The sequence below is a fragment of the Ctenopharyngodon idella genome, chromosome 7, assembly GCF_019924925.1.
Source record: "Ctenopharyngodon idella isolate HZGC_01 chromosome 7, HZGC01, whole genome shotgun sequence".
Taxonomy (NCBI): Eukaryota; Metazoa; Chordata; class Actinopteri; order Cypriniformes; family Xenocyprididae; genus Ctenopharyngodon; species Ctenopharyngodon idella.
The window spans coordinates 4,097,465-4,125,032 of NC_067226.1; the positions used below are offsets into that span (position 1 = coordinate 4,097,465).

At 37.2% G+C, this 27,568-nt stretch overlaps 1 protein-coding gene across 1 annotated transcript; it reads right to left on the reverse strand.

Moving 5' to 3' along the window:
- Positions 1-547: 547 nt before the first annotated feature.
- Positions 548-25,670, reverse strand: alx4a (ALX homeobox 4a). Its single transcript, XM_051901147.1, has 4 exons — positions 24,965-25,670; positions 10,454-10,764; positions 6,648-6,776; positions 548-4,669 (listed from the first exon to the last, which is right to left on the reverse strand). The coding sequence occupies exons 1-4, from the start codon at positions 25,308-25,310 to the stop codon at positions 4,352-4,354; spliced, it is 1,104 nt and encodes a 367-aa protein (XP_051757107.1). The 5' UTR covers positions 25,311-25,670; the 3' UTR covers positions 548-4,351.
- Between the last annotated feature and the right edge of the window lie 1,898 nt (positions 25,671-27,568).

Here is a 27,568-nt window from a genome sequence, read left to right on the forward strand (position 1 = left end):
CTCTGTTGTCTGGGCCCAGAAGCAGATGTCTGAACGCTTTGAGTGATTTAGGTTCAGGAGCCTGCACGTCTGAGATAAATTCATTTCATTTCCATGGGGAGTGAACTTGTAAAGAGAAATCTATTCCTGTTCTGACTCTTTCTGCCTGAAGAAAATGAAAATCTGGTAAGGAAGTTTCAGCAACATGTTAAGTATTGGAAATGTCACTGAATGACCAATTACACAGAGAGAGCCAGATTGTCTGCAGCTTTTGAAGCGTTTTACACAGCCCAGGCAAATCGTCATAGGAGTACAGCGTTCAATATTTCAAAATGTCTACTTTATAAAAATGTCTATAAGAAGGAGCATTTATCTCTTAGCTGATTATCAAAGTATTCAGGCCTTTCCAAGAGTCCACGGTTAGTGATCAAGCACTGTCTGATTGGTCAAACCTTTACTGTACTGCTATGAAGGCATTTAGTAACACATTTCATGTCGTTTTTTTGGATTTATAAACTTCATGAATTCAAATTTGTGAATACAGCTACTAATATATTGCACAGGGATATTTAGTATTATTATTATTTTTTTATTTATTTTTTTTATTCATCTGTATTTAGAGAAACAAACAAAAATGAGCACACAGAAAATGTCAAATGAAATGAAACATCCATAGTAGAATACCCAGTACCTGTAATGGTTTAAATGTAGGCTTTTTTAACCCATTAAAGGAGAGCCTAGTAAAAGCAATCTCTTGCCAACAGGAACTTCATGTCTTCAATATGTCTTTAATGTAAGATGGCTGTTATATCAGGTTCTGAGAACAATGTGTGAGAAGTCCTGAAGCAGAGTGACTCACTCAAAATTGGTATTCACAAAATATTTCTGATTTTTGAGAGGCTTTGGGCCAAGTTTAAACAAAATAAACAACTTGTTTTTAGTCTTTTTTGGATTTTAAACAAACCTGAAAACGCACGTGGACAATAAACAATTTACCAGCTCTTGGTACTTCACCGTCATGTTCTCAGAGTACTTGATAGTTGATTGAGTGTACACATATTTTATAGTGATATTCCACTTGAATCAGATGTTCTCAAAGCAATTCCAACAATTTAAAAAAAAAAAATTGTAAGTGCAATAACTTACGGTTGTAAATCACACAATATATATAGACCGTAAACAAGCTTGAAAGTAAATAATTATTCAAAATGATTCAAAAGCCATATGTTTAGCTTTAAGCCATCACAACTATTTTAGGTTCATTTACATACCAAAATCCCAAATGTATCGCATTTTATCCCTAGACCCACAATACAACAACAGCCAGAACCCTTAGTCACACATAAAATAATATATTTCTAATAAGGATATTTTTTTTTTTTTTTTTTTTTTTACAAAAGAACGGCTCCAAGGGTATTTTATATAAGATAGGAATTCAAAGAAAACCGTACATGCGACCACACACAAAACAAAGCATTATATTATTCTAGTACTTGGATATGCCTACTTCAGTAGTATAAGTTTTGAGAGATGGGACAGAGACTTAAGCATCTCTGTAACTCATAGGCATCTGCAAGGTACTGTCTGACAATTAACATTTCCTTTTGGTACTGTACAGTCTGTTCTTGTACAGTCTCTACAGAACCGTTTTGACCTTTCTACATGTTTAGTTATGATTTACCTTTGAATGAAATACAAGAGTATTAAAAGCAAATGTGATGACTTGTGTTCTGTTATGTGCAGATTAGCTCATTTAATGGTATTTAAGTATTTGTGTGCTGATACTACATAAAGTAATGATAGTGTTGACCTGAGCTTCATCGGCGCCCCTCTTGGCTCCACAATAGTTAAAGATAGGCTAACACAGAGCTCAGGCTGTCACAGAATCCTTCTCCGCAGATGTCTCGGTGTTAATTGAAAAGACTGTCCGAGAGCAAGGGTGTGCATGGACTCAGAGACACTGAGGGCTGAGGCTTTGGTCGGGGTAGCAGGCCAGGCCCTGTTCAGCATGGGGCTTTGAAAGAAGAGCCATGACAGCTGAAGGGAAGCATGTACGAGGTATGTTTGTTTTGCATTTACCCCGCACACAGCTGTGTGGATTGTCCTTTCCCAGAACACCGGAACACTATAGTCACTTCACCCTCTCAGTAACCTCTTAAAGGCCAAAGCGACAATGTCAGGATTCGCAATTCTGCACCGGCAGAACTTCTCATGGCTTTTAATGAGGACTGGAGGTTGAACTGCTACTCTGTTGAGTGGGATCGGTGCAGGACGGGTCAGCTTTAGTAACAAGTGCCAGTTTTAGTTCTAATGAAAAGCACATTAACATTATTGTTTTTTTGTTTGTTTTTCCAACAGGTCCCTTGAAAGGGTGGGTTATGAGATGCTCAGTCATGAGATGCAATGAAGACTTCTGCCAAAAAACTAATGAAGCATGGTTCGAACTTCACAAAGCTCCAACACTTTACATATCATATATACAGGCCATGGGGCAAAAGACTGAGCAGCAGTAAGGAGGTGATCTCTAATTAACTTTATGTAATGAGGTTCTCTTACGAAGTGATTTTAACATCATATTGTGTCCAATACATTATGCATTTATAGTGAGGTTTTGTTTAAAAACGTTAAGTAATGTAAGCCTAGTTTCTGTAGGTCTAAAAAAGACCTCAATATGGAACATGATTCCATGTTGTGACCCCCCAAACCAGGTAAGTCACTGCTCTGGTATTATAACAAAAAAGTTGTGTGTATATACGTATCTCCAGGGATCCAGATAAGCTGCACAGCAGAATGAAGGAAAGGAAATGTGGTTCTCATTTTCAAATTAGAAATGGCTTCTCCAAAGGGCAGAACGTATCAGATTCAGTTCCAGATTTCAAACAGCTTTGTTTTACCTGATCTAAATCTGACTCGGGAAAAGCAGAAAGCTCGTAGTACCTTGAAATGGGGCTTGCTTTATATTTCCACCACCTCAGTGGTGGTACATGGCAATGTCAGTGATTACATGCCAAAGCACAGTATTGCTTCCACCAAATCAGAGCCATGGTGGATGATGCCCAGATTGGCAAGTTGATAGTTTCATTTGAGATGGTGCAATGAGGACTTCTGCCAAAAAATTAACGAAGCATGGCTCAAATTTCAGGCAGCCCCACACTACATATTTTATATCCAGGACATGAAGAATGAGGGTAGAGTAGCCAAGGCACCAACATTCACTGAAAAGTTCAAAAGATGCAAGAATATTGTGATCTTCAAAACACAAAGAAAGCAAAACTTTCTCAACCCTATTTCTTGCATCCTTTTTGCAGATTGTAGTTTTTAATGATGTTTGACATTCAATTTGACAGCTGGTATGATGGATCCAAGATTTGTATCTCAAATGCTGCTGTCAAATCTTTGCCAAACAGCTTTAGGACAACTCTTTCCAGCAGAGAAACTGAAAGAGATTGCAAATAATAGAAAGATAGATTACAGTGTGGACAGAGACCGCCACCTGCTTATTTTTTGTTCTTTAACTGTATTGCTTTGGCTTTGCACTGGCAGATTGCACTTGTCTTTTTTCCTGTACTAAGGTCACACAATTCATCAAGGCAAGAGGAAGCCTCCTCTGAATGCCTAGTTACCTGCAGGAGAGGTATGCCTTTATTTTCCGGCTGCTGTCTGGCACCCCAGGCCCTCTTAAGTCTATCATGCCTGATGTCCCACTCCCAACAGACTTGTAGTATATGTCTTAAATAGTCGACTTCTAGAATTCCATATGAATTAATATGAACAAATGAATCAATGTAGCAGTAGTGATTGTTCAATGAGGGAGTTTGTCAGGTTTTATATTGGGAACTGGCGATTACTACTGTATATATGTTTGGATAAAGGCTGCAATGGGAAAGTTTTTATTGTGAGAAACTATTGTTTGTCCTTTGCAACTGTCTCTAGGCAGAAATTACATATTTGGAAAAGGAGTCTGTGACAGAACAAGAATTTAATAGGTTTTGATTATGCTGAGTTGAAAAAGAAGCTAGATGCATTTTGATAAATTTACGTGTTTACAAATGGGACGCTAGTGGCGGATAAGTGCAGGGTTTTTTTCTGGTCGTTTTTTTCTTTTTCATTTAATACTTGTATGCATTCAAATGTCAAGTTTCTGTCATCTTTCTTGTTTTAAAGCCAGAACATTCTCAGTTTTATGATCACTGATTTTCCCTAGTCTCTCTAGACTTCAAATCGAAATAAATCTCATGGATTCTCAAGCTTTGTCAATCCACACACTCCTTGATCCCAGGTCATGCTTTGGTGGCTAACTTATGTTCACATTTGCTCCTCCTTCTCTTGTTTGTTGAGGGACTTCAGAGATACGGTCCTAAAGTTGGGGGAGTCATGTAGCCCAAGAGATGGCTGCGCTGTGTTCTTTAGCTTTCATTCGCAGTGTGGCGATGCTGGAAGATTTCCTGTCGGGGTCCATGTTTAGATCGTACCCATTAATGCCAGTGCCCATGCCTGGACTCCCAAACAAGCTGCCCATGTGTGTCTGTCCCATGTGACCTCCAGGACTGGGCACACCCAAGAAGTCAGACACTCCGCTAGCAGCATGTGGATGAGGTGGCATGCAGGAAGTGACTGAGTCACAGGGTACGACGCAGCCCGGCACCGGAGATGCCGCACTGCTGCTGCCTATCCAAGAAGGGTTCTGAATCTGCAACAAAGTCAAATGCAGAAGATTAAGTTATAGTGCATTTACATTCTGCAATCTCAGCATCAATAACATTAATGTAACTTATAGTCGTGAGAGCATTTATCAAGTCCGACGACTCTTGTTTTGAAATATTGCATTGGCGAAAGTGCAGAATCCTCAGTGGTACTCGATGTGGAGATTTATCAAGAGCTTTGGGGCATTCATCTGGTCCCGTACTGAGTGGGAGCTGCTTGCCTAGTGTGGAGGAGGAATGCTTGTCTCTGTATGCTCCTTCAACACCCAGAATAACCTCCTCTGCTGAGCGGAGGGAGCACAGAGTGAATTGATAGGGCTGTATTCTGCTCTGGGCCTGGGGAGGTGGGGGTCTGAGGGAGGGCTGTGGAGGGAGATGAAAGCCCTCTCAGGGAGATGCCCCAGATGTGAGCAAAGCTGCATTCCACAGCTGCAGGCGCGCTCCCCAAAGAGCCACCCCTGCCCTCCGACCCGGCCACATATTCATAATAAATCCAGTAGATTCTTTGGCTCTCCTGTGAAGGCGTGTCGTCCTCGGCCACAGCCCTGGTCTGACCTGACCTCGACATTGTGTTTCCTTAGGTCTCGAAATTGTCAGTTGTCAGCCTTCCTACTGTTTTTCATTTGATTTCAGGTTTTAAAAGTAAACTTAGAGGATTAGTTCACTTTAAAATGGAAATGGCCCCACGATTTACTCACCCCCAAGCCATCCTAGGTGTATATGACTTTCTTCTTTCTGATGAACACAATCAGAGTTATATTAATAAATATCCTGACGCATCCGAGGTTTATAATGGCGGTAAACAGGGCCAACAAGTTTGAAGCTCAAGAAACTGCATCCATCCATAATAAATGTACTCCACACGGCTCTGTGGAGGGGGGAGGGGGGGGGGGTCTTCTGAAGCGATGCGTTTGTGTAAGAAAAATATCCATATTTAACAAGTTATAAAGTAAAATATCTAGCTTCCGCCAGACCACCTTCAAAACGTAGGGATGTAGCGTAAGCGTTTTGGACTGCGAGAGGCTTTACACTTTCTTCGTAAATATGGAAGGCAGTCTGCCGGAAGCTAGATATTTTGCTTTATAACTTGTTAAATATGGATAAATATGCATCACTTTACTTCAGAAGGCCTTTATTAACTGCCTGGAGCCGTGTGGAGTATGTTTATGATGGATGGATGTGGATGGAGGCACTTTCTTGAGCTTCAAACTCGTTGCCCCCATTTACTTCCATTATAAAGCTTGGATGCATCAGGATATTTATTAATATAACTCAGATTGTGTTCATCAGAAAGAAGAAAGTCATATACACCTAGGATGGCTTGAGGGTGAGTAAATCTTGGGGTAAATTTTATTTTATAGTGAACTAATCCTTTAATCATTAAGGTAACTTTTAAGGTAACTTTAAAAAAATGACTGTAGCAGTCAGTTCTAATAACAGCTCTCGCACATGTATTCTCAATAAAACACTCTGACAGGGTTTCCCGCACTACTTGTGTGGCGACGCAGCATCAGTACTGAATCTATAGTACAAAACAGTCCGTTTCCTGAATTAATGAATTAATTGATTATTTTTACTGAATCAAAAACATAAAGCACAATCAGTTCTTGAACAAATGACTCAGTCAAATTAGTGAATCAAACACATAGTTTACAACTGAATGACTTAAATCAGTGAAGTTACTGATTCTTCATATGACAATGTATAGTTAAAGATAAACATTTTCAGTTTTTCCAATTCTAAAAAAAAGTGAGGTGGTTAAAAAGTCTGTGTAAACATCTTTCGTGAGAATGTTTTAAAAAATAAAATTTTAATTGGCAATTGAAATCAGGTCCTAAGTACTAAAACAACTGCAAATGGAATGGAACTTTAAAAAAAAAACTATTTCCATCCTTAATCAGCATTATTAATGTTCATTACTGATATTTCCTTGACTTTCAGCTATTAATGGAGACAGCACTATACCTGAGCATAGTTTTCAGGCCGAGTGAGAAGAGGCAGTTCATAGGCCGTGGAAAAATGTGTCCGGACCTGCTGCATCTGTCCGAAACGCTCTCTTTTCCGCCACTTGGCTCTGCGGTTTTGGAACCACACCTGCAAGAAAGACATCAACCCTTAATCGTGAGGATATGGCATTAGTAAGTGATTAAATGACCTCATGCTAACTAGCCCCTTGTGGTGTTACATCATAGAGAGGAAATGTTTTCTTAGTAGAGATATATTGACCGAGTAATAAACATCTATTATCAAACTTCCCATTATTACACCGTTTGTTGCTCTGAACACATTGTGTGGCTCATTTGGTATCAAATGTCTTTTTGGTGCCTAGAGAGTCTGACACTTTAGTTGTAAGTCTAGAGCTCATGTAGGAAGCCATTCGGCTGTATTATTTTTCAGCATCTTTTCCTGGAAACAGTTTGGTAAGACCTGGCCATTGTTTGATGTTGTGGGAGCTGACAGATTGTGATGGCCTCCTCTGAGTTTCTTTTCTATCAGAGCCATCAGCAGCAGCAGGGGGCAGGGAGGGGAAAGCAGGAACCCACTGGGGCCAGAGGCCTCAGAGAACCATGTCACTCCTCCTCCTCCACTACCACCACACGCTTGCGTTGATGGATTAGGAGATTGCTGCTCGACTTTTAGAAAGGAAAAGGTGAATTGAAAATGAAAATCATTTACTCATCCTGACCTGCATGACTTTATTTTTTGTGCCAAACACAAATGAATATATTTTGATCATGCAATGAAATTCAGTGGGCTTCAATGTTGTTTTGGACTCTAAAAAGCATCTGCAACTTCATTTAAAATATCTTCTTTTGTGTTCCACAGATGGATGAAAGTCAGAACAGGTTTGAATGACATGAGTGAGTAAATGACATAATTATAATTTCTGGGTAAACGATCCCTTTAACAATTAGTCATTACTGGATTTTATCTGGCAAGTTACACTCTTTCTTTCACTTTTTCCCCTCTTTGCTTTCCTATAGAAATATGCATTGTTTCCCAGAATAGATCTGGGAATTAGAGAACAAATTACACAAAGTGATTTCTCATGGCTCGCAGTCTGAAGAGCTGCCAAAATTCCATTCTTTTAATCCCGGCTCTTCTCTGTTTAGAAGTATCTGTTTATTGATTTGTGGAGTGGAAAGTTTTTTTTTTTTTTTTTTTTTTTTTTTCAAACTGAGACTTTCTTTTGTCTTCAATCTCGATTCGTCACGGAGCTTGAACTTGGATCTGGGGATGGCTCTTTGGTCAATCAGTTTGTGGTTATTGCATCCACTGCCAGCGAGATGTCAGCCTATCTCTCTGCGTAACTTGATAGCACCTTAGCTCTGTTTGCAGTTAATGTGGTGGTGGACATCAAGGTCCCTTGGCTCCACATCATATGTTTGTAGAGCTTAACTGCCTAGAGAAAAAAGAACGTTTGTTTTGCACAGATATTTTCAGAGAGCATCATCACTCTTGTGGCTCTCCGCTTGCATCCTTGTGAAATGATGCTAGGTTTTGATACTGTCTGGACATCTATGAATGCAAAGACGTTTGTTTAATATGCATTGTCTGCACCAGCATTTTTATTCCTCTTTTTATATTTATCTTTTTTTTCAGACTGTCTTCCCCTTCATAAATCTAAGCATGGAAGTTGGGAGATCGAATAGAAAGATGGAAGAAAGTTCAAAATGGAGTTTGTTTTCATTCTATGTTTAATTTCCTGACTCTTAAGCCCCTGGCTTTCCATATCTGAATCTCCATCCCAGTAGAGGCGTGTAGACGAGTGGTGGAAAGATTCCCTTGCACCTCTCATACCGGTGAGCCAACGCTGAGGTGTGTTGTATAATGCTTACACCAAAAATTCACTTTTGTACCAGACTGACAGGGAGAGAGACCATAGATGGGGAGTTAGTTGGATCTTTAGTTCAGTTAAAAGTGGTTGTTCTTACTTTTTGGTTTCTTTAAAATATTTTCAATCATTCTTTCCCTTTAGTGGTTACTGCTGAATAAGTTCAAGGCTGCCAACATTAACAAGTCGACTAATTTTGGCCAGCACCTGTTAATAACATAGTAGAAAAGTCTTTTTAAAAATCTTTTGTATGTTGTCCATGCGTGCTAGTAACACAGTAATTGGTAAAGACGTTGACAGCTAAAGCAGCTTAAGAGGCTTATTATGGAGCTTTATTTATGTTCCAGCACCAGGGGAGAAAGAACAGAAACACTGAACTAAACCCGGCAGAAAAAACAGCTTTGAAGTCCAGAGTAGCTTTGAGGATTGATGGTCTGCCTCTGCTGTCACTCAAGCTCACCTCTTCTACTTCTCAATCAGAATCATTTATTTCCAGAACTGTAATTATAGGAAAATGCTATTTATAGCAAAGTTATTAAAGCATCAATATTTCATTTTATTTGAGTGACTCACATTTGGATGTTTTTTGGGGTGACAGTTTTATCCAGGTCATTGTTGGTATATCTTTATTTCCCTGACATTTTTTTTAAACGTTTGCATATCTAACTAAATGTTTTGGTGAATAAGTTGACTTTTAAGCCCTTAACCTTTGACTAGATGTATAGAATATATTAATATTATCAGATCTTTCTCTTAGAAAGGCAAAGAAAAACCAAATGATCTCAGCCAATTTGTGTAGACCTCAGTAAATTACACTACTGCTTAGTTGAGTAAGTCTGTTTGTACATAAGTACTGTTTCTTTATAGACTTTTTTTTTTTTATTATATTATATATTTTAAAGTATTATTATTTGGGATTTTTTTGCCTTCAATAGGATGGGAGAAGCAACAGGAATTGATAGGGGGGTGGAGGGGTGGGTTTAGCAAATGTGCTAACTCTGCCCAGACTCTGGTTGCTTGCACAAATGCATCACCGGTCAGCATGTCAGAGCACATGCAACTACCTAAGCTTGCTTTTCGCCAAACAAGTAATTTGTTTTTTTCTTGTTGCAACTAAAAATGTTATGGTTAGCATTAGGGTAATGTACAGTAAAAATAGGTATCTTTTTGTGCTGTCCCAAAGAGTAGATGAGAAATGGCTGCACTTGTAAGTTCCAAAAAGGTTTGACAGTGTTCATTGTCCCTGGAACTGAACCGTTGTGGTTCTTTGGCTATAACTAAAGAATAATGGGAAACATCCAGCATTGTGTGCATGGATATTAGGCCAGGTTCTCTCACCTACCCTTGAGAGCAAGGAGGGACACATTCTTTTCTGAGTGGGACATTAATGAAAGACAAACAGTGTAAATCCAGGGCTTCTAAGTAAAGCGCACATTCGGGGTCGGGTAAAGGGATCTCCCGGTCTGTCTGTTGGTGCAGGAATGCAGCAGTAGTGTTGGAGGGATTATATGCAAATGTAGGGATAGGAGGTGGGGGTGGGTCACATAAAGGTTCTGGTTTTCCAGACCTAGGCTGAGTTTAATACAGCTGGGCTCAGAGGTTCAGGTAGAGGCTCGAGATAAAAGCAGACCCTGACATGTCTAATCTGAAAGCCCCTTTTTACTTTACGATCTCTTGTGATGGCCAATTTTAAGCAGCTTTTTCTCTATTTACATTTAATAATCTTTGCACTGAGTGAAATCACTCTTCCTCCTGGTGTTGCTTTTCTTTTACCAACTTAAAATAATTGTTGGTCCTTATTAACATGACTCCCATCCCTCATTTTTCAAAGCCCAAATGGACTAAATTTAGTAGAGAAGAGACTTCATTGTAGCCTCATGATAAAAGGTTATTCAAAACTTTGTAATAGATATGTGGAGTTTGAAGGGGCTCACACCTGTACACGAGCTTCTGTCAGGTCTGTCCTCAGTGCGAGTTGTTCCCGGGCGTAGACATCGGGATAGTGCGTTTTCTGAAAGACTTTCTCCAGCTCCTCTAGCTGATAGCTTGTGAAGGTGGTACGGTTGCGTCTTTTCTTGCCCTTATTGCTCTCTCCCTCGGCCTTGTCCAACGGAGAAGCCAACTCTGAGTTTGGCTGTTGGGGGCTCTTCACTCCTGAATCCTTTACACTGAGGTAGCTGCCATCCATCCCTGCAGGATCACTATTTTGGGGCAACTCAGAATCTGTCAGCCCTGTGCTGTCTTTACCTGTGGACAGAAAATATATATGTAATGTGCATTGCTTGAATACATAAGATTATGAAAGTGATGTGAGGGAAGCAATTCAGTAATTTAAGTAACATTTTCACACATTGTTGGCTTTTTTGTCCAAATTACTTACTGTAAATTTATATTATAAGGGTAAATCCCTCTGAAGCTATTTGAGATTAAGGGCACAATTGAGATATTTCATGTTAATTAAGCCAAACATTTTTTCTGTTAAGAATTAAGTAATGTTTGTGGGTCTGTGTATTGTATTTATATATACAGTACTGTGCAAAAGTCTTAGGCCACCATTAGATGTTGTTTTAGCAATGGTATAATGACCATATATAATTATTTCTTAGTATCTTTATTAGAATATAACCATAAAATACAGGAAATTTGTATGCAGTATTAAAAAACAGAAAAAAAATCAGAAAAAAAAAGAGACTTCTATAAAGTGGCAAGTATTTAGTGACCTCCTCTTACACTTGAGCAATAGCCGTAACTGGCTCTCTTAAACCTAAATGGAATGGAAAAGGTTTGGAAAGCCAAGAAAACTTCCAAGAAAAATTTGATGAGAAGTTTGTCAGATTTTCTTCTTTGAGAAAATGGAAGAAGTCCAGGAGGTCACACTAAATACTGATTTTTGCTTAAAGAAGCCATTTTGTTCTGATTTTTTTTTTTTTTTAAATTACGTATTTCCTGAATTTTCTGTTTGTATCATAATAAAGACCAAAAAATTAAAATGGATGGTCATTAAAACATTGCTAAAACAACAAAACTGGTGGTGGCCTAAGACTTTTGCACAGTACTGTGTGTGTGTGTGTGTGTGTGTGTATATATATATATATATATATATATATATATATATATATATATATATATATATATATATATATATATATATATATATATATACATATATATATATATATATATATATACATACATACATACATACATACATATGTATGTATACATATACATATACATACACACACACACACACACACACACACACACATATATATATATATATATATATATATATATATACATACATATAAAATATATATATACACACACACACACACACACACACACACATATATATATATATATATATATATATATATATATATATATATATATATATATATATATACATACATACACATACCCGCAAACATTACTTAATTCTTAACAGAAAAAAATGTTTGGCTTAATTAACATGAAATATCACACTTAATATAATACAATGTGTATATATAGGGTCATTAAACTGCTATAATTTCATTTTTAATGTCTATCCCTATTTTAATCCCTATTTTTACAGTGATGTTTTCAATTTTTATAGCATTTATAAATTAAATATGTGATTGTTTGTTATAAATTTAGTTTATAATACTTTAATGTTAATTAATAAATGTACTATCAAGAATCAGAAATGTAGAAATGACCCTACATTAATGAAGTATTGTTCATTGTTCATTAGATCTGCATTATAAAATCCTATGGTATCTTATCTAAGTGTTAGCTATAATATTGGTCAATAAAATATAATATTGCATTTCTTAATTATTCCTAATTGGTGTGTGGAACGAGAGAGTCCGTAAGGCCCGTGGCTTGGTGTCAGACTCTCAGCAGTAACGGCTGCCAGTCTCAGCTCATAAATCAGCTGCTCATGTGAAACAGACACCGTTGCTTTAATTGCAGACTGATAGAAAATTACAGGTTTCCCACTTGGGTACAATCCGAAGACTGCAGCCCTGCTTGATAAGCGCAGCCTCAAACATACAAACGGTCTGCGGCAAGGGTGCAAAATGGAGCTTGGCTCGTAATGAGGCCGCACTAGCCCAGCAACAAGACTCTAGAGTGGTAATTTTCTGCGTCAAGCCACTGGAAACACACAGCAGCTCAGCTGTGAAACCCCAGTCAGCGTGCCGGTCATAAATTCAGTCAGATCAATCAGTGTGAGGATTCCAGTACATTAGGTCATTTCTCTAGCGCTCTCTCTGTGCTCATTACCTGTCTGTGCTTTGTGGAAAAGCTGTACTACAAAGACTGGCATGCTCTCTCAAATCATAACGCTTTCAAATTTGATGGCTGTATTGGCAGACTTTTGGCTGTTTCGCCCTGTTTCACTCACTTGGCTGCAAGGAAGAGTAGGGTGTAAAGCTGGATTAGAGTTCCTTTGGGAATGTTCCCTTCTTATGTGATCCAGTGGCGACCCTGAGCTTTATGTCTTACTTTAGCTCAGCTCTCAGTGACAGAAAGTTATTTTAGGTGATGCAGTGTTGAGATGTGTTCATTTTCTAATGTGAGACTTGATTAAAGCCTTCTCGGGTTTGAGCTGAGGGGCAGATGGGTAAATGCTACTGGCACACATGCTTTTCTCAGCACAGTACACCTCCTCACAGAACCATGTTGGGTAATGTACAGAGCCGGATTAAGGTATTGCAGTGCCCCTGGACACACTGCTGCCCACACACTGAGAAAAATTGTTAACAGCTTGCAATTGGCACAGTACACTCAAAAGTACTCCTTCGTATTTCATCCCCAACATGGTTCATATCAGCATCTAAAGGTACTATATTAAGGGCATAGTCCACCCAAACATAAAAATTCTGGCATCACTTACTCATCTTCCCAAACCTGTATGACTTTCTTTCTCCTGTGAAACACAAAAGAAGGCATTTTGAAATGACATGCAAGTCTGAAGTTGTTTTGGACAACACTGACTTTCATTATGTGGTTTAAAAATAGTTGAAACATTCTTCATATATCTTCTTTTGTATTCCAGGGAAGAAAGTAAGTCATACAGGTTTGGAACAACAATAATGACAGAATTTTAACTTTTGGATAAACGATTCATTCACACATATGTACCTTTTGAAGGTACTGCCCCAGTGACAAGCTAAAAGTAATATATATATATATTTTTTTTTTTGCACCCTTTGTCACTCTTTCACATCTCCCACTATTTGAAACCATTTGTATGGCACTGAATTGTACACGCCCTAAACATGTTGCCCCGGTCACATGCGAAAATGTCCATGTGGTTATTCCAGCTTTGGTAATGTGTACAACAAGAACATGTTGGCACAACCAACCTTTCACTCCTCCATCAAGTTCTACACTTTCAGTTGCCAATAACCATGTGAACTGTGATCGAGACAACAGTTTGTGGCTTTGTGAATCTTGTGTGGTGTCAGTGATTTGAAAATTGTCTCTGCCTAGGGAAAAAACATTATCTTGATATATAACACACTCCATTAAATGGAACCAGCTTTTATATGGCATATAACTTTGGGATGAATCTCTCTCTTAACGGGATAGTTCACTAAAAAAAAATGAAATGAGTCACACTTGTGTCATTCCAAACCTCTTCTAGGAAGGACAAAAGATATTTTGTAGAAGGTTGGGGAAGGAACTGTTTTGGTGACTGTTGACTTCCATTCCATGCCCTAATTTTCGTCAATCCGAATGAAAAGATCTGTTTATAGGAATCCTAAACTTTGCGATTTGATTCACATTTTCATTTACATGTGCATTTATATATTCAGAACAAAATTTAAGTGCATGTGCAGTGCCTCAGTTACCGCATTCAGAACTAGAGAAAGCCACTGCTATAATATCACCAGAGCTACCGTGAGAAGAAATGTTGTTTTTGCCTTAATAAGATGCCTAAATGTAAAGTTGACCAATATGTCAGAAAAGCTTTTTTTTTTTTAGCAAATATTTTATAAAAAAAAAAAAAAAAAAATCCTCCTCCACTGACCAGTTCCTAAGACGTAAATAAACACAATTTGCACGTCTGTAAGAAGCAAAACGTATGTAAACTGAGATCTTATTGTAAAAGGGGTCTGGTAAACATGCACTGCACATGTGCGCGAGGTATTTTTGAATCCAATTAGAGAAAGTATTGGTCATATTATTTCAGGTCTACACCACACCCTTCAATCTGATCAAAATTTAATTTGTATCAAGCTCAATCTGATAGATGTTTATATGAAGGCTTTTCAATCCAATTGAGTCCATTTACTAACGGATTGTAATGTAAACGTAGCTACTGAGACATTTTTCTTTTTATGTTGCACAGAAAAAAAATTCATACGGTTTAGGGTGAGTAAATGATGACAGAATTTTCATTTTGTCTGATCTATCCCTATAGCTCCTGTTGTTCAATTTAGATTTAGAGACTTTTAGCTTGATAAATACAGCATTTTTGTCTTTAACTTACAGGTATACGCCTTAGGGGCTGCTCCTATTCTTGACCACATAGCAGGTTGTATATGCTTCCTTTTGGTTGTCTCACTATTTGCCTTTTCTAGGCACCATGGGCTCAACCATGACAGACATGGAGCCAGGCCTGGGGGTATAATGGTTCCCACATTGCCTCTTGCCCAGGACTGACACATCTTGTTAAGCAAGTAGGAGCAGTGTATTTACTCAAACATAAATATTTTCAGCTTGTCCCTTCAGATGCCTCACGCCTCTTGCCCCCACACGGAAAAGCTGACAGCCTGTTTGAAATCAGGACCTAGCGATCAAAGGCTCTTGTTTATTCCCCGTGTCACTGATGGCTTTTGGCAGACCTAGAGTATTGTGACAGTCTCGAAGTCCACCAAGGGTTCAACCCAGGCTCTCCGCTGCTCAAGGTGAACAGAGACTTGGCTGCCTCATAGCTCCACCATATGGGCGAGTAACACGACCTGCCTTCTGGGCAAGAAATCTCACGGCAAAATGTTTCTGTCAGAATAGAAAAAGTTTTGAAATGGAGCTCTGAGGGGGGTAATGGTTGAAGATTGCAACAAGAATGCAGAGCAGAACGTGGTCATGCTGTTTTACCCTGTTTGTGGTGCTGTTAGACACACTTAAGTTTCATGAGGTCATGTATGGCTTTAGGAAACGCGTCTACCACAGATGATACCAGAAAAATCACCTACATTTTCCAGTGAATTGCAAGTGCGAGCATTATTTTAGCAGAATTGAAGAAGTAAAATGTTTTGAATGTTGCCCAAACCTCAACACTGCCTGCGAAAGCATAAATTGACTGAACAAGGGATCTATTCACTGTCCTTTTTTTTTTTTTTACACTCATAGCTTTAGGCTAGTTTTTTGGTGCATTACCCAGTACTCTGTTTGCTAGTGTTTATTCTGTACATGGTGAAATGGTGATGGTGTCTGTTTGTGTATACCAGTATATATTGTCCACTGCTATTGATCACTGATTTTTCTGATTTATTCATTACTTGATGTTTTTAAATGTCTTAAATACACTACCATTCAAATGTGTGGCATTGGTAAGATTTATAAATGTTTTTAGAAGAAGTCTAAGGCTACCTTTATTTGATTAAAATGCAGTCAAAAAAATTATATTCTGAAATATTATTACAATTTAAAACAACTGTTTTCTATTGTAATATATTTTCAATTGTACTTCATTCCTGTGATGGCAAAGCTGAATTTTCAGCATCATTACTCCAGTCTTCAGTGTCACATGATCCTTCAGAAATCATTCTAATATGCTGATTTGCTGCTCAAGAAACTTTTGGTGCTCATGAAAACAGTTGAGCTGCTTAATATTTTTGTGGAATCTGTGATACATTTTTTTCAAGATTTATTTTGATGAATAAGCTCAAAAGAACAGCATTTGATTGAAATAGGAATCTTTTGTAATATCATGTCTTTATGTCGCTTTTGATCAATTTATTGTCCTTGCAGAATAAAGGTATTAAAAAAACGGTAGTTACAGTAAATACTATGCATGTTATTTAGCATGTCTTTACGAGCTTTGGTAGTGTGTGGGATTTCTTTATTTCTCTTCTGTTTATTATTAGATCCTGCTTGTTTTGGGTGAGCGTAGCTTTCTATTTATTACATTTTCCATGAGGACACATAACGGTATTTTTGTGTTTTCCATCTAGTTATCTGTGCGTCAGCTTTTATAACACTGGTCCCAAGACAGCACATCCATTACTCCTTCCTTACAGAGTGATGGACGTGTGAAGTCTTTTGCTTTTCCATTGCAATGAGGTAAGAGAAACTTGGCATCAGTTGCCAGTGCGGGACGAGAAGTTCAGCTCTAGGTTAGGAGACGGGGAGGTTCAGGAAAAAGACTAATTGGCATTTTAACCTGAGTATATTCACACCTGTATGCGTAACAAGAATGGGGCTTGTAAACCTATTTTACAGCATCTACTTTTACCTCTGACTCCAGAGTTAAATATCTTCAAATGGGTCGCCATTTGATATATCCTATAAATCAAGAGAAAAGGGCACCACTATATATTTTCATAAAATATGCATGAATGGCTCGCACAGTGGTTCCAGATCCACTTGCACTAAAAAGGTGCCTTGCCTTCGATGGGAGACGCCAGTGGTTCCTGGCTTTGTAGGATGTCGGTGCTCGACCCCGTGAGTTAGCAAGGGTCAGATCTTTACAAGGGGCAGCCATTTAGTACCAGCTGAAAACGGGGGAACACATCAAAGTGTAATTTAACTAGCTGTAAAGCGGCAGGGCATCCTCTATGCTTTTTTACAGAATCTGATTGTTAGGGTCAGCAGCAGGCAAATAAAAGAAACACTATAAATTAGGCTACCTGGGGTCTCTGTGAAGGGTTAATGGTGAAATATGCCAAAGCCTCTGAAAATGTTTAAAAATTAAAACATAAATAAGATGTGGCCGGGCCGGGTTTCATCGTTATTATGTCTGAAAGCAAATGGTAAAGGAAATTGGGGAAGACTGTTTGCTCATCTAAAGCTTTTATTTCTATTTGTAATTAGGTTTGTTTTCTGTGCTTAAAATATGGATTGAATTGTAATAGGCAGCTTTGTGCTCTGAAGCCAGGCCAACAGTCTGAACTTCCCTTCCGCTATCTAATTATTTCAGGCTCTTACAGACGGACACGGCAAGGAGAGATTGATAGGTTGTGATATGAAGAGTGGCTCCGGCTTGTGGCATATGGAAACGGTGAAAGATTTTTTTTATTGGTGATTGTGAGCGTGACACCACAAGATATTAGTAGAGAAGGAACCTCATTAGTAAACGTCTGCACACGCAACCATTTGCAAAACCAGAGCAAATCACATACTCAAAGGCAGATGTGACAACAGCAGCACGATTCTAAACATAGCCCAACCAAACCACAGGGACTTGCTTTACTTTTGAGGGGTCACCTCTCGTTCTTGAAGTTGCGGACTTCTGAGTGAACTGTATGACTCTATTCAAAAGACATATACACGCATAAGACAGCAGTTGTTTCTGAGGGGAGTTGCATCTCAGCTGGTGCAGACTGAAAAAAAGCCCGGTAGTGAGAATCTGATAGGTATCCGCAGAGAAGTCCAAATACACCGCTAGTCCTGAAGGACGATTTATCCCAGCAGGCTGCAGCAAAGAGCACATGCTGGGCAAGAAAACACAGCGTTTCCTTTAAGCTGCTTCTCGCGATAAATCACAGCTCGCTCAGCTCGTCCGGCTCCCTTGGAGTGTCGGGACAAAAAGTATTTGAACTTAAGGCTGCTTAAACCTGAGGATGTTTATCAAATGCCGTTTTAATCCGTATGCACCGTCAAAAAGAAAACATGGGGTGTCAGATCAAAACTCTATGAGCGGGTTTTACTAACACCGCTCAGTTTGGTTGCTGCCTTTCCAACAATTATGATTATGGAGAGATCGGATTTGGTGGTTTTCTGAAAAATATAGTGAGTTAAAGTACTCTGTGTAAGGGCAGTGTTTTGGTGATTTCGGCTGTGGCTTTTCTTGTGGAACATCCTCGGGCACAAATATATTTCTGTTTTCAGAGAGCATCTATCTGGTGCAAGGGTTACAGAATTAAATCAGTTTGTTGCAATAGCTTACCTTGTATGGTTCTCTCTTTTTATTTTTTATTGTATTGTTTTGTTTGTTTAGCAGTTGACATTGCATTTCCCAAACCCTCAGTAAAGTTTGGAATCTCCTGGATGGCATTAGAAACCACATTGGAGCGGTGCTGTAGTTAACAAGCACAATGGAATGCTGTAACAACCTAACTAATCTCTGTCTTGTAAGATGATAATGTCAAGAAAAAATACAGAAGAGCCAAAAGCTAATAGTATAAAAGCATACATTACAGTATTAGAAACTTTAGAAACATTTTTTAATTTTGCTTAAAGGGGTAGTTAGGGTTAATTCTGTCATTTACTCACTCTTACATCATTTTAAACTCATGACTTGTACTTTCTTCTGTATAAAACAAAAAAGAAGATATTATGAAAAGTCATTGGAGTTTGTACCACAACGTTCTTCAAAATACCTTACTTTGCAATTCATAGAGTTTGGAAAAACACGGTGAGTAAATGATACTCTTTTTTTTTTTTTTTTTTTTTTTTCATGCACTATCCCTTCAAAAAAGAATGTTTGTTTCTTTTCATATCAGTAAGTTCCAAATCAATAGTAAAGAATTAAAACAACAAATTTCCATATACTCGCATCAAAAAAATTGCTTTCATCTTTGATCAAATGCTCAGCCGTTCACTAGTAGTTCAGGACCCATTAGAGGGAATCTACTTGGGTTCGATTATGCTGTTTAAACAGAGGCCTTGTCTTTGAAGCCTATACTGCCGGCTTGCCGCATTCAGGCAAGCACACTGAGGCTAATGTAAACTGTAAAGCCAAATTTCGAGCTAACTGGTAAAATGATCCCAAGTCCTTGTCACCTCTCTTTAGATCAACAGACTATGGGAATATGCCTTTTTTTTCCTTAGTTGTGCTGTACTTCTATTCCACTATGACATGTTATTATTTCAATTTACAATATTGTAGGAATACAGACATTGTAAATTATTACTAATGTAAATTCATATATTACATGGTGATAATTCATACAATTGATATAATTAATTAAATGTGGCCTTGTAGTACTTCAGAGGTCGTGTAATTAAAGCAGTAAGTGATGTTCTTTAGAAACTCTAATATTTAAGTACAACAAACCAAACTGTCATTTCTTTATACTATATTCAATTCAATTCACATTTATTTGTATAGCGCTTTTACAATGCATATCGTTTCAAAGCAGAAAATGCATGTCGACATTACATTTTAGAGTAATCTGTTATCAGAGGTGACTTTGTCAATATATGCATGCAATATCTCATTTTTAATTTACTTTAATTTATGATTTTCTATTTATTTTTGTATGATAAGGGTGACTGAAAAAAAGTGGCTTTTTTTAAACATTTTTGAATTTTAGAATCATTTTTTAATCCTTTCCTTCAGAATTTAATCATGTTTTACAACCGGAAAAAGGTCTTGCTGCTTTGTGAATGCTCATTATAGAAATGCAGTTGAGCTACTTCCTTTCATATAGTTATTCATCATATCAGCCAAACGCTCATAAAAACATAGTTTGCTATTTATTGAGAGTGCTTAAAAAAGGTTTGCAAGCAATGAGAATATATAAAAAGCATACAAACACAACCTAGGAATATAAAAGGCTTTTAAACGAAAGTCACTATTATTAAAATGTAATCTCCAACTATTATTTTACGCATGTTTAATGATTTTTAAGAGTAGTTTTTCTAAAAGATTAACTGAGAGCATAAAAGTCCACTGAACAAGGATGACAACTTTCGTCTGGTTTTGTTTTGTAGTTGTCTCAAACACTGATCGGAGCAAAGACTATAAATACTGCCATTCCCCCACCTACTATAAAGAATATTTTGTATCTTGCTGTTGCTATAAGCAGAGCCAGTAGAAACAAACTATGAGCAAATTTGAGGCTAGATGATTCACACAACCACCAAAGTACAAACTAATACTGAAAAAGAAGTGATAAACCACCAATCTGTTTTCCTGTTGCACAAGGTTGTCAGTCAAGTTATCATCGTGTCTTATCTGCATAACTTTACTGTAAAAACTAAATGTTTTAGTCCTTGAATACTGTTTAGCCTATTAATTAAAAAAATCAATACTCTCTAATGCTGAATAGCTTAAATACCTTGTTCATCATGACCTAATCTAAAGCAAGCACTTATGCTGTGAGTGCATCTTTAATTAGTGCCTTTAATGTTGATATTACCAAAAGTTTGTGATCTCTTCCATCAACATCTTCTCAAGCCAAATGCAAATGCTATGATGGTGATGCCTTGTGTATTTGTCCAAGGCATTTGTTTTACAGGGTTTTATGAAGTCATCATCCTTTGACATTTCATGGGCTCCCTTTGGTTTTGGGCTTAGTCTTAATCAACAGGGACCATGTCAATGTAAATCTGACCTAGACAATTCTAGTGTTCATGTTGGCTAATGGAGGACGATGCTGTGGGAAAATTGGGGTTTCAGTGACGAGGTGATGAAGGGCACCCCTTTTGAGGGTGTCGTTTTCTTTTGTTTTTGCTGCTGACCACAAAGGAGGAATTAGTCAAAAGCTTGTTATGAAAACCACATACCCTCTTCGACATAAAATAATCATGCCCAGGGGAAATTGATGTAAGTGTTAGTCTGTGACTGCAGAATTATGTAAGCCACGCTCGATTCTGATAAGTGGCATTTATATATTCATTCATTCATTCACTAACTTATTGACATTCTTCTTTAGGCATGACACTTCATAAAATCACTAAGCAACTTTTGTTTTGGCCTGACAGATTTCTCTGGCAGGACAGTTTGTATGTTGCACTTTTTGAGTTACTGTAATGATGTCTATTCAGAGTGGAATGAGTCATTACCTTTTAACAAGCTCTTGTAAATTAAAAGTACATTTGAATATTAAATTATGATTTACTATTTGATAATCATGATAGTTTTTATATCAAATTAGACCACATTTTGTAATTTCATTGCCCTAATGAACTGTAGTTATCTGTATCGGCCAGCCTCATCAGAAGGGATTGATATTCTTTGTGCCTCAAAGTTGTTTATTTGTAATTATATGAGTGACATACTGTCTCAAGAGTTTAATTTGTGGCAACGTTCATTACAAATATATTAATATCATAAAAATAGCATACAAACAGTCATAAACCCGTTCATCTGCGCAGATATGAATAAATGGATGAAATGTGTTTTCAATTTAAGTCAGTTATTCTGTTCACTAACCTCTAGATCAATTACAGTGATGCATTCATTATCCCTTATTAAAAAAATAAACTATCCCTTTGAACTGAGACTCTGGAGATGCTGTTATTTACAGGATGCCACCAAACGCATGCATTCTGCAGCAACCCATTTACTAACAGGCATGAATAAAGCAGGATATTGTTAAGAATATCAACACTACTTCACCACATGAGGGTTTGTTGTAACTGATTTTGATTAGTACTACCTGCTCTAAACAGACATTTTTTTTTTAAACTAACAAGTGTTTTTTTTATTTTTTTTTTTTTTTATTATTATTATTATTTCTGTTTTCTATTGTACTGCTTTTTGATATTTTTTCATAAACGATGAGCTATATTTCAAAGTTAGCTGCTGATGGTAAATCAATCACTCTACCACTGACGCTTTCTACATATTACAGGGAGTAATATTATAGCTGTGTGAGCAGATCAATTATTTATTATGCTATATGCTGGAGGATTAATTGGAACTGCTTTTCTCACCATCACAGAGTATCAGTTTATAATAACTTTCATTTATCAACAAACATTATTATATAATGCATAGCAGGTCTTTTGTTAATGCACGTTTATTATATTTTGAAGTATCATAACGCTTTGGTTCTTATAAGATTCAGTTATCAAATCAACTGCTAGTCTATTAGGCATTACATCATGTCATATTAATAATGGCATTGAAGTTAATGGAAAGTGTTTCCTGTTAAAACAGGTTAAAATTAAACTAGCTAATTTTGCCATTCACTTGTACGGTTCTGTTAATCAATTCCTATGGTCTTTTTTTTTTCTGTCAGAGAGGTTTTAATTATAGTTTGGGAAACAGGACTTTTATTTGACAACATCTGCACAACAGACCATTATTAAATGTAATGTATGTCAATATCTCGTTGCGTCATCCGTTTATGCAGCGCGTTCCCAAAAGCTGCAGATGCAGGCTAAACAGATGATGTCTTGTGAAGGCTATTTGGTCGTTATGAAAGTGTCAATACGATTACAATTACCTGATTATAATATCTCTAAAAGTGTTACTATTAATGCCGTTGTTATTGTGTTCGGCCTACTGCTGCTGTTTTTTTCCCCTCACTTCGATGTTGCAACTGATAATAATTTCGCCATGTTCTCACGGTCTCTTTTGCAACTCAGTTCCTCCCATCTTTTTGACAGCTAAAGCTAAAAGATGACTCCGTAATGCATTCTTCCCCCATATAAAATTATCGCATGTTTTGTGGTTTTCAGAGAACACAAGTTTCTTAGGCCTATGACAGATTGAGATGCAGCCCTTTCTTATTGCAGCCAGTGTTATTCGTTTTTCTGGTACGCTATATTGAATGATAATCGTAGTCCTGTTATATTACTGCAAGCTTTGATAATTTCAGAAGAAAATTACCAAGTGATTGTAGCCTACATCTGAAGATGCATTTTTACTTTATTCTTGAAAGGCGAATCATGTTTTTAAAGGTTTGTTTATATTGTTATAATAGTTGTTTATTGACTATCGGTGAGCCATTTTCCAAAACATTTTTTCCTCTTCATTTTTTTTTTTTAAATGGGCAGTATATTTCCTCTTTCGAATAAGTTAAAAACAATGCTGTCTTAAACTACTTACTTAGTGATTATAAGCCTTTTTTTCTATTATTTTAAACTCCTGACAGCTAAAACAGCGTTATGGTCGCACAGCACACCTGACATTTTACTTATGTCGATAAAATTCGTTTAATCTCAAACACATTAGTGTCAGTTTAAAGTATGTGTATTGTTTAAAATGCATTAACTAAAACAAACATTTGCAAAAGACTTTTATGGACACATTGAAACATTTTTCCAACCTCATTATGGGCTACCACTACCAACTCTTTGGCTTCCGTATCAGGAAATATTTGTAAACGTTTGTCCCTCCTGTTTTAGACTTTTTAATTTTAATAACAAGTCCATTCTTATTGTATTAGCCTATTATTATTATTATTATTATTATTATTAGGCCCATTATTATTATTAAACATTTAAAAAAAAAAAAAAAGAATGTGGTAGTGATGGATGTCAGAGGACGGAAATCCTGAGAAAAGCTCTCGTGCAGCTATCTAATGTGGAACTTATTTTGTTTCCTAGCTTCCTTACAAGTCCTCAGGGCCGTTTCCATCCACGAACACTAGCTTCGTAGCCTACACTAGAACGTGTTGAAAGAAATATATATTTTGATACATCTGTAGAATATTAAATGCCTTTACAGTGTATTGTTGAATCTGCAACATAATTTTCATACTGAAACCAATTTCAGTACCCTCGTTTTATAGGCTATTGAAGTGTTTTGGTTTAGTTGCCATTTAATTTTTTATTATTTATTTTATTTATAGCCTGTGCCATTTCATATATCTCGCGGCAGTAGCTTTTAGCTAATTTCAAATAAAAGCACATCACTTAATTACCTGAGTGCACGAGCAACATGCTTGTGTAGCCTATAGCTATTAAACTAGGCTAGTTGTGGAAAATGTTCACCAAGTCTTGACTTTGTTAGTCCAGAGGGGTTTCATATTGCTATACATATCCGAGCCTGCAATCATATAAGTGAGAGAATATTTCAAAACACTTAATGTGTCGTCGACAACTTGTAAAAGCTTTTAAAATTAGTTGCGTTTGCCTTCCAAAATGTGTTAATTCAATTGTCTGCTTCAGATCCAGTATTAAGAATTGTAATTCAGATTATCGCATTAAATATAATTTGATTCAGTCTTCAAAGGTAAAATGTAATAACGGGGGAGGTTATGCCTCTTCCTAATTGTGTTACTGTGAGAGCTGAGCCAGTTATATTGGTAGTAAGTTGTGAAGTCAATTGCATTTGCTTTGTAAATATTAGCCTACTGATAGACTTTGCTCTGATGTGATTATCAATATGAATAACCGCCTCTCACGTAAAATAGCCTGGTCTAATTGTAGCTTTTTATTGAAGGGCTTTGCAGATTATCCTGTCTTAACAGAGTCATAAAAACATTAATGTCATTGCAGTTAAACGTTACGCTGACTAAAATCTAGTTGTATTCTTGCTATGAATTTGTAGAAGACATCTTGAGTTGCTTCTCTCTGCATAGAAAAACTTTATTAATTTGAAACTCACCATAACACGCGATGAGCCCTCCGTTGTGTCCGCTTTCCTGCTGGAGTTTGCTGCTGTCTGGGGGAGTTTTGCAGGAGGACCTCTGCATGAAGAGGTGGTATTTGTTAAAGGTGCCTTCCCCAGCAGTGGCATCCAATGACTGGCATTCCTGCTGGAACGGACTCCCAGATTTTTCCCCGTACGCCTGACCTTTGTTGGTCAGGAAAGCGGGGCTGTATTTGGTGTCACTCGCCTGGAATGTCCTGAAAGGGTTCGCCTGGTGATCCCTACCTTGCGGTGCAGATGGGCTATAATATGAATCCATGGATGTCATTTCGCAGTATGAAACGCACGTCTCGGCGTTCATTCCTAAAAAAAAAAAAAAAGTTTCGGGAAGAAAAAGACGTCCAAACGATTTTTTTTTTCTTTCTTCCTTTCTTTTTTTGGAGAGCAAAGCGAACAGATACTCTCACACTCTCTTCCTCTTACAAACGAATACACACACACTCTCACACACACGCACGCATAGACTTGTGCAGCAGCTGGCTTTGGTTATAAAATGATTCAGATGTTTTCCAGAAACGGATAGCTAACCAAAAGCTAAAAAGCCCCCTTAAGGTTAGAGGAGTAACGAAAAATGCGTCTTCTGAAGATGCAGCCCAGATCTCCTCGGTATAGACCACTACGCACGTCAAGACCTCTCCTCGGTTATTATGTAGATGAAATGAATGGGTGAGGTCAGACCTTTTGCTAAGAAGAAAAAAATGTTTTGTTGGAAATATGTGGGGGGACTTAACACATGACATTAATGTCATTAGGATATGAAATATATAACTGATTGAATGTGAAGGGCAACACGGAGGGAGCAATTTAATGGTTGATTCGCAATGCTTTTTAACTAAAGGCTTTATCCTGCCAACAAAGAAACAAGCTTGATCTCTATACGGGATTATATGTGCGTTGTGTTTAAGCCATTGGTGTGTTTCACTGTTAGACTCTTATGGGGTTTTTTTTTTCTGTTAAATATTTTCACGTTTTGACGTGTTTATCTTTTTAATCAGTTCTTATTAAAGGGGAAATAAATGCCTTTGCCACTCTCAAGATTGACTTCATATGCATTTCTGTGCATTTAAATATTTTAACGCAATTTGAGAGCACTATTAAACCCGAACAAATTAAAATAAAATATTTTAAATTTATAGATTGCTGTAAAACTTATTCTGTAAAAAAAAAGATTAAGGCCACACTAGAACTTGTCACTGAATTCTCATTTGTTGTCAGGAAGGTGTTCTTCCAAACACTATATCATGTTTCGTTTATAGTGTTGTTGGTCTGCCAGATCTTTTTGTTTGGCGTTTTAACAATCAGCATGAAATTATGTAGTTTCTAATAAATAAATAAATAAATAAATGACGAATGTTTTCACATATTTCTATTGGAATAACAATCCTTGCTGAAGCAACGTGTCATATGGTCGAGGTGGCAGTAAAACCTGACGTATGATGACGTAGGTTTGGGCAACAGAAGTTTCAGTCATGTAACATTTTGTCATTTAATTATGCACATTAAACATTTAGTAAGTTAATGTGCGTACAAAATCTTTTTTATTTCATAAGTTCATATCACTTTATAAAAGTTAATGTCGTGTGTGTGTGTTCTTTTTTTTTTAATCTGCTGTCATTCTCGGGTATATTGTGATTATTCTAAATAATCACAATATTTGAATTTGCCACCAAGCGAACATTTCCAACACCTATGTGATATTTGCAGGTTCTTAATTTTATCTTAAGTTAGAGGTTTTTAAGACCCAAATTTTCCGAATCTACAGAAGAGAAGAGCAGTCCCGAGGCCTTTTCATTGTTAGCATTTTTGTTTGTTTTTTGTTTTGTTTGAGTGAGTGAGATGTCTATTAATTTGCATGCGAGCATTAAAACTTAATAAATCTTTTTTATTACATAGTGTGTTCTTTATCCAAAATTCTTTTCAAAACAACAAGCTATACAATTGCGAGTCATCATTGGTTAAATAACAAGTCGAGTGAACAGCGTGAGACATCTAATTTATTGTTATTTGCGCAGCCCATGCTTTAATGCCTGTCCGTATCCGTCATCATGCATGCAACTTAATGGTGATGATGGTAAAGCACGACTGCTTTAATTATATGAAAAGCAGAGGGTAAGCCTAGGGCAAGATAACAAACCTGTCTAAATCACACACATATCCAGCGATGGCGATGCAATTCGGGGCCCTGTTTGATGCTGAACTGATACAACAAATTGAAACAGCTGACCTGTGAGTAGGCTAATTCGATAAAATTGCATAATTTTTCACACCAGTTTGTCCAAAAAAAAATATTATAAAAAATATGATTTATTTCCCGTCTGTTAGGCCTATTTGGAGTGTTTAGTGATGGCTTGGTTATCAATTAATTTTTTATTTTTTGACGCCTTGATTATTTAAAATAGTAGGTTAAGTGTTTGTATTATTCAGTGGCATTGGAAGGCAGCACTTAAGATGAAAACGTTGGTGAGGGGAAATAAAGAGCGTCATAAAACAGTGTCAGCTAAAGCTGCCTTCCTTATAAAATCTAATAGAGCATTTATTTCTGGTGCTGCGTTGAAGTTC

Excerpts from the sequence above, each read along its gene's own strand:
- alx4a (XM_051901147.1), bottom strand. The coding sequence starts at position 25,310 with ATGAACGCCGAGACGTGCGTTTCATACTGCGAAATGACATCCATGGAT. Across the intron at positions 6,777-10,453 it reads TGACAGAAGCTCGTGTACAG|GTGTGGTTCCAAAACCGCAG; the intron begins GTGTGAGCCCCT and ends TCTTTCTTGCAG. Across the intron at positions 4,670-6,647 it reads GGCCTGAAAACTATGCTCAG|ATTCAGAACCCTTCTTGGAT; the intron begins GTATAGTGCTGT and ends ACTTTGTTGCAG.